Source organism: Diplotaxodon limnothrissa, linkage group LG6 (genome assembly GCF_057381915.1).
Source record: "Diplotaxodon limnothrissa isolate DT_005_m linkage group LG6, D_limnothrissa_male_GT1.1, whole genome shotgun sequence".
Lineage (NCBI taxonomy): Eukaryota > Metazoa > Chordata > Actinopteri > Cichliformes > Cichlidae > Diplotaxodon > Diplotaxodon limnothrissa.
In genome coordinates this window covers 31,853,562-31,860,890 of record NC_140601.1, presented here as the reverse complement: position 1 = coordinate 31,860,890, position 7,329 = coordinate 31,853,562, and the positions used below count along the sequence as shown (strand labels likewise).

Sequence of the window (7,329 nt, the reverse complement as noted above, 5' to 3'; positions counted from 1 at the left end):
TGCCGTGGTATTAGCTTCTGCTTGGCTGCTGTGATTGTAACTTTGAGGGCAGCTCAAAAGTATCGCGTTTCCCTGATTTCATCGCGAGATTTACGGCCTTTCTGTTCTTGGCATGACAGAGAACAAAGTCCCGCACAGCGCGGAGGATTTGATGCTTCGCTGAGTGATTAATTTTAACCAAGGTCAATTATAAACACAGAGAGATAAACTATTATGAAGCTAAACTCAAGCTTATCTAGTTCGCATAAAAGAGGCCATATTAACAGCCTACACCAAAATCAAAAATACTGAATATTAAATTAAAATGCATGTGAAATATAGTGAAATATATATAGACAGCTCTATTTTCTAAACGGATTAGTGCGTCTGAAAAGTGGCATTGAATAAAGTAGAACATATATGCGTTTTCTCATTTAGAAGTTAGGCCTGCAATAACCTAATAGAAGTATATAACGACTACTCTGAAGTATTTTAAAAATGTGCAAAGACAGTTGTACTACTTCATAAGGTACTGGCAGCTGGCAGACTAACTGTGACACACATGGAAAGAATAAGAAAACGACTCAGTAAAACATATTCCACGGTATCATCTTAAGTATCTTGTCAGGTGAGCATGGGCACATCTTGAAATAAATTAAAGAGATTGTATTTTTTTTTTTTTTTTTTGGGGGGGGGGGGGGGGGGGTGTCTCTAAATGAGTAATGATATTATTGATATCGATATTTGTCACTTTGCCTTTGTCATTCACGAAGGGTCAATGTAGTGTCGAATTTCCAGTTGTAAGTGATGGATCAAAGGAGCCAAAAGAGCAGATATCAAACAAATATCAAAGATGAACTCTTCATTTAAGTCCTCACATGTAGGGCTAATGTTAACCTGATGGGGCTTTTCTGATGACTTTGATGCTAAAACAATAAAGGGAAGAAGTCTAATAGATGGCCTGTCACCTGTTCACACATGAAGCTCAGTGGATCACTTGGCCCATAAGCTGAAAACAGATCAAACAATGTCTAAAACCTCTTGATAGAAATCAACCATTTAAAAGACTGAGTATTGATATTAAACGCTTCAATTATTGCTTTGATTTCTATTTTCTTCACAACCCAAACATCATTAATGTAGCATGGTGACTAATCCTAATTAAGTTTCCTGGTTTACTGGTTACATTTTTTTTATGAAACTGCAATTTGAAAAGCTGTAAAATGTCTCCAAATCTTTACTTTGACACAAAAAATTCAATATTTTTCTGGATCACAACAATAGAGGTATTCATAGGGGTTCAGGTAGATACAAAGTACCATATCTGCATGCAGGTCACTTATTTTTAATCTATCTATACACGAAAGATTGCAGAAATATGATTTTCTTTTTTTTTCTCCTGCATTTTCTGACTGACCTATGAAGATTAAAATATGATGAAATTAAAGTCTGCACTTTCATGGGGCCCTCTGAATCGTGTCCTGGGTTCGCTAGACCCTAGTTTGGAGACCACTTGCATTAATAACCTCTAGGCTACTTATTCAGTTATTCCATTATCCAGGCATTCGATTAGGTTGTGATTTCTTTGTGTGTGTATTGTGTGTGTGTGTGTGTGGGTGAGGGGTTAGAGGTGGGGGTATAACCCTAGGGACCTCCTCATCATCATCGTCACCCTCCTCCTCCATGACAGCTATGTTCCTATATGCTTGGCTTCCCTCCATGTCCCACTTGCAGCGTTGTAAAAGAAAACCTACACTGGAGCGAATCATGTGGTCCTGGGAACTGATCACTTGCGCCTTGTGTGAACAGTTCCCAGGACGATGTGGCGTAGTAGTTGACGTCTTCACTGAGGCCAAATCGATATCCAATACTAGACCAGATCGGCCTGAGGCGATTACGATTGATCCTGTCGCCCTTTAAAAAAAAAGTTCTTTTTGTGCTGGTCATAAATACTAATGAACCGAGGGAAAGAGGGAGAAGGACACGCGCCACACACATAGATGCCCTCTAACTTGTCTGTCACACACACGTGTGCAAAGGCAGTGCAGAAAACTGGCGTCATAAGAAACATTTTGTACTTAATAAGTATGTCAGGTCCTGCAGCGTGACAAGTAGACCCGTGTTATTGGTGTGGGTATATGACTTTTTGTCATGCTGCAAGACCTGACATGAGTACAAAATGACCCGAGTATGGCACAGCAACACCTCTGGACCTTCAACTCATTTATCAACGGGACTCCCAGGGGAAGGGGAGGCAGTGTGAGCGCGTGCGTTTGTGTGCACGACCATGTGTCTGTATTGCTGCCCCAATCAATGCCATGATCTGGAACACAAGACCATGCTTCGTGCCCTTGGTTTAAATAAAATCACAGTCTGTATTAGAGGATAAATAGTGTTGAGCAATTCAGAGCTAAATAAATGACGCCGCACCATAAAAATTAAGAAAGGACTGTTTCGCCGGTGTTTCGAAAAAGCGTCTTTTTGGAATCCACAGGCTTTTATTACCAAACCGCCATGATCACGGTCAACTTCAGTATAGTAGACTGATATTTTACATTAATCTGATATACTCAGTATAACGTTTCCCACTGGAGCGTGTTCATTGTTATGATCACTAAAATATTTGTTTCCACAACAAACTCCGTTTTTGTCTCTCAAAATAGCACTTATTTTACACCCCCCCCCCCCCCCCAAGCCCTTCAGTGTCAAGTGTCGGGGTATTTTCTAAGCGTGTGGTTCAAACAGGTATATTCCCGTTCCCGTCTTCTGGTTGTTATTGCCTGATCCCCTTACAAGATCCCTGCGCTTTGAAGCCTCTGTTTCTTTGATTCGTCTCGTAAGACCACAATTAAGGGTATATATGAGCTCCAGTGTTGTTCAAAGCATCGTGGAAAGATCAATGAAAGGATTGACAGTCAAGTGATGTCGTTTGCACAGGTGTGTGTGGGTGCATGTGTACGGCTGTGTGTGTCTGTGTGTGCGGGTGCTGTAAATGTGCGGCTGGGTTACATAAAACAGGAGCAATAAATCAACATTCGAGTGCGAAAATTACGCAAATGGGGGCTTTCCTCGCCCCTCTTTCTCTCTGCACCTGAGCCATTTCGAAATGGGGGCACTGAGATGTAAAGCATTTAAGATAATGGCAACATCACTTTCATGCCTATTTGACATGCACACGCTGTTTCTTTCTCTCCACAACTATTTCACACCCAAGTTGCAGAGACGCGCGCTCCGCAGCAACTCTTATAAACACCTGTACAGTTTAATCTGTTTAATCTGCTGCTAAAGTGTCCACGAGCAAAATGACATTTTGTCCGTTTGTGAGTTAGGGAAACATTCATGTGGCTTGAGGGGAAGTAAGGGAAAATACGCCTGTCATGCTAATTTTTATTAGTGGTTATTAATTTTCCTCTCACGTGCCCCTGCGCTAAGACTGAACATCAAAGGTGAGACGGGAGAATAGCGAGAACAAAAATTAGCCATAAAGAGAGGGGATCGGGCCATATTTGCATAAAAGGCAACCTGGGGTTAATAGGAGGCAGTGCGCTATAAATGTGGAGTGGTTTTCACTGGTTTCACTGCGCTACACACTGCTGCTGGGGGAGGTATCACTTGAGAGAAGAAATAAAAGGCTGAAGTGAATTTAGCGAGAGAGAGCAAGAGAGGGGGGTGAGAAAGAGAGGGAGAGAGAGAGGAAAACCCTGGTGCGCACAGGAGCAAAGGGGGAGTATCCCGAGTTGAAGAGGAGAGAATAGAAGAGAGGAAAGAAGGATAAATAGCAGAAGAGAGGAGACGGGGGACACACGCTGCAGCAAGCGGGGATGCGTACTCATCCAACATCAAGATAACGCAGGAGTTTAATCTCAATTAGATGCCAGTCTGATCACAGGGATTTTCTCTGCACGCACGGTCAACTTTTTCCCTTTCTTCGCCTTTCGGCTTGACCTTCGCTCACTTGCTCATATAGAGGCTCTCTACTCATCACTTGGAACTCGACTTGGAGCTCCTACGCTGCAAACAGGATCTGGTGTGTCATCTGTGATGGGGGCAGCGGCCGAGGTTGGGAGCTTCGCCAACGGATTTTTGGACAGCTTTGGTGCCGTTCCGGCTCCCGTTGGCTCTCAGTTTATTCTCACCCCTGCCGGGGCGGTGGACTACAATTCGGCGACCGGATTGATAATGGGGGGACATGGACAACAGCAAGAGCACCTAATGTCTGCGGAGAGGCTGTCCCGGAGCCTGGCGGACCTCAGCCATCTGAAGGGGATTCTGAGGCGGAGGCAGCTGTACTGCAGGACCGGGTTCCACCTGGAGATTCATCCTGACGGCACCGTGCAGGGCACCAGGAAAGACCACAGCAGATTCGGTACAGAGCCTGTGAATTCTGGCAGCACAAGTAGTAGTAAGAGCATAGAAAAGCTATTTTGAATTTTCAGACTGATTGACACACTGTCAGGTATCATTGTGGTGGAGACGCTGACAGACTCACATACAAACAGAATCTAAACAGGGGAGGAAATAGTGATAATCAGCATACAGCAGCGAAAAGCTTACTGGATTGTATACCAAATAATATATAAAATAGAGGTGGCCATGAGTTATAACAGAGGACTTATAACTCATACGGGGAAATAGCTGCATCACTCCTACAGTCACAGCCGTCGTGACTTGAAATACCCATGCCAATACAGGCTGCTTTAATCAAACGCTAATCATGAATGCAGCCGCTATTTCCAGGTGGAACAACATTTGAGATATTATATATTTGCACTTTTTTTTTTTTTTTTTTACCACGTTTCCTCTTTCAGATTAGATTGGACGCTTTTACAAACTTATCTCCAGCTATCAAGATAAAAAGCTGCAGGTTGCGGCACATCAAAAGTAGATTATTTATCGCTGCAAGGTTGTAGCGCCTCTGGTACTTGATTCATTTCATTTGAGATTTGGTTGTAACCTCATACCAGAAACCACTCTAACCTAACTTGTCAGAGGCATTTGATGGACATACTCTACGAATTTGTATGGAGAACAGACACAATTTAGTAAACTGAAACGTTGTCAGCAAGACTAGTGCTCTATTATACCAAATATGAATTGCTATTTAATATTTCCATGTTGCCAGATATGCTAATGATTGCTTAATTGATTAATGATTGTTTAATTAATGTAATGTAATGTGTGTTTGCAGGTATACTGGAATTCATCAGTTTAGCTGTGGGACTCGTCAGCATCAAAGGGGTGGACAGTGGCCTTTACCTTGCCATGAACAGCAAGGGAGAATTGTACGGCTCTGTAAGTATACACCTTTGAACAGATACATATTGGCACACACATATTTCTGTTTTTCAAGAATGATGTCCACAGCCAGTAGGTGGCACATTTTGCACCCTAAAACTCATCCGTTGTTGTCCTCTCTTTCTGCAGGAGAAGCTGTCAGCAGAATGTGTTTTCAGAGAGCAATTTGAAGAAAACTGGTACAACACCTACTCCTCTAACATCTATCGGCATGGAGAGAAAGGTTCATTTTATTTTGTTGCTTTGAACAAAGATGGGACGTCCCGTGATGGAACAAGATCAAGGAGGCATCAGAGGTTCACTCACTTCCTACCAAGACCTGTAGATCCAGAAAGAGTTCCAGAGCTGTACAGAGACATACTGGGTCAGAGCTGAGGCAGAATGAATTAGCTGGTGAAAAGCAAGGTTAAAAGCAGAAGTGCACCCGAGGTCATCCCCTTAAGGGAGATGGATGATCTTGTTTATGTGGAAAAAATAGGATCGTAAAAGTGCACCAAATCAACACTCCCCACTGCTGGCATGGAGGAAGGAAAGAAAACCCGACTGGCTGGGGAATGTGACTGAACAGCATCAGGGATCTTCTGTGGAACCTGTGAAGAGCCCCATGACAGAGACTACTGGGGCTCCACATATTTTCACCTTATCAGCCTATGCAAAAGCCCTGGTGGCCAAACGGATGATCTTTAAATTTTTATTAAGTTTCACTAATGAAATCCAACTATCTGCTTGCCCAGACTGCATGTTCAAAAGGACAAAGCTGTGAACTTGATAGCTGAGATTAACCACTGGCTGCTAGTAACCTTTTACTGCTGTGTCTTGTCAATTTTGATGTTTTGAGTCGACCTTTTATTCCAACATTACTGTGGCTGCTAAGTAAACAAATAATTTACATGCAAAATCCACTATAAAGTGTGGCTGGTTTACATTAAAAAAAGTTCATGCACTGGAAGGCAGCCACATTTGTTCTGTAAAACGGGTCTTAGAGCTGGGATAATCACATGTACTGAAATGACTGTTGTGATGGCATGGGTGAAGTACCCTTTGAAATCAATCCAGACTATGATTTTTCTGCAAAATGCATGAGGAGGAAGAGAAGAATAACAGTGTCCTGTGTGTGGGATGGTGTGTTTTGTAATGGAGCTCTTATGGAAGCCAGTGAAGGAATTCCGACTGCTGTCAAACAATGGATGGGACTGACAAAGACACCTTTACAGACATTTTGAAATCTTTATTCTTATTTATGAGTTTTCCTTTCCAAGGACATACAGTATATTTATTTCATATATTTATTTATTTTGAGACTATATTTTTACAGCTATGAGATAAAATAAAATAAAAACATCCAGAATATGCACGAGATTTTTCTTATTTATTTTATCATCATAGTATAAACTGTTGTTTTGTGGTCATTGAAGGAGGTCTTTTCATAGTTTTTGAGACTTTGTGTTCTGCATATTGACGCTATGACTTCTTAAACTGCAATATCGATCATATCAGTCTTTCCAATCTTTCCAGTGCTTTGTCTGTTTGAGCCAATGTGGTTAACTTAATCTGCATGTTGGCAATGATATTAAAAACGTTGACTTCTTTATGACTAGTACAACATTTATCTGGAGAACTTGTCTGGAACAACCAATCACTAACCTTAAAAATAGACATCCATAAGAAATAGATGCACTTTAAGTCTTTTGCAATGTTAAACTGTGGTGGTGTAGCATTTTTGTGTGAAAAAAGTTTATATAAGACTTCTGCATAGCACACGTGTGTGATTCCTCCCTCTCAGCTCTTCTAGAAGCCTCCTTTTTTGTCAGTCCCTGTCTACTGGGAGGCAGGGGCAATATCCAGAAAACAGGAAGAAAGAAGATACGAGGAAGTAAAAGTTGAAAGCTACCCTATTCTGTGATTCAATCACACACACAGAAAAATTCCCATATTTCAACTTTAATATTTGTTACTCTCCAAAAAAAAGCAAGACAACTGAAATGACATCATTTGGGCATTTTTCCATTCTTAATAATCACATCAAGAGCTGCACATAGTACTGATTTATACACT

The 7,329-nt window shown here is 41.6% G+C and overlaps 1 protein-coding gene across 1 annotated transcript; it reads left to right on the top strand.

The window, feature by feature from the left end:
• The first annotated feature begins 4,020 nt into the window (after positions 1 to 4,020).
• Positions 4,021 to 5,649, top strand: fgf20a (fibroblast growth factor 20a). The gene is made up of 3 exons (XM_085356166.1): positions 4,021 to 4,345; positions 5,168 to 5,271; positions 5,404 to 5,649. Exons 1-3 carry the CDS (start codon positions 4,021 to 4,023, stop codon positions 5,647 to 5,649), a joined length of 675 nt encoding a protein of 224 aa, XP_085212292.1.
• Positions 5,650 to 7,329: the final 1,680 nt, after the last annotated feature.

Excerpts from the sequence above, each read along its gene's own strand:
- fgf20a (XM_085356166.1), top strand. The coding sequence starts at position 4,021 with ATGGGGGCAGCGGCCGAGGTTGGGAGCTTCGCCAACGGATTTTTGGAC. Across the intron at positions 4,346-5,167 it reads GAAAGACCACAGCAGATTCG|GTATACTGGAATTCATCAGT; the intron begins GTACAGAGCCTG and ends GTGTGTTTGCAG. Across the intron at positions 5,272-5,403 it reads AGGGAGAATTGTACGGCTCT|GAGAAGCTGTCAGCAGAATG; the intron begins GTAAGTATACAC and ends CTCTTTCTGCAG.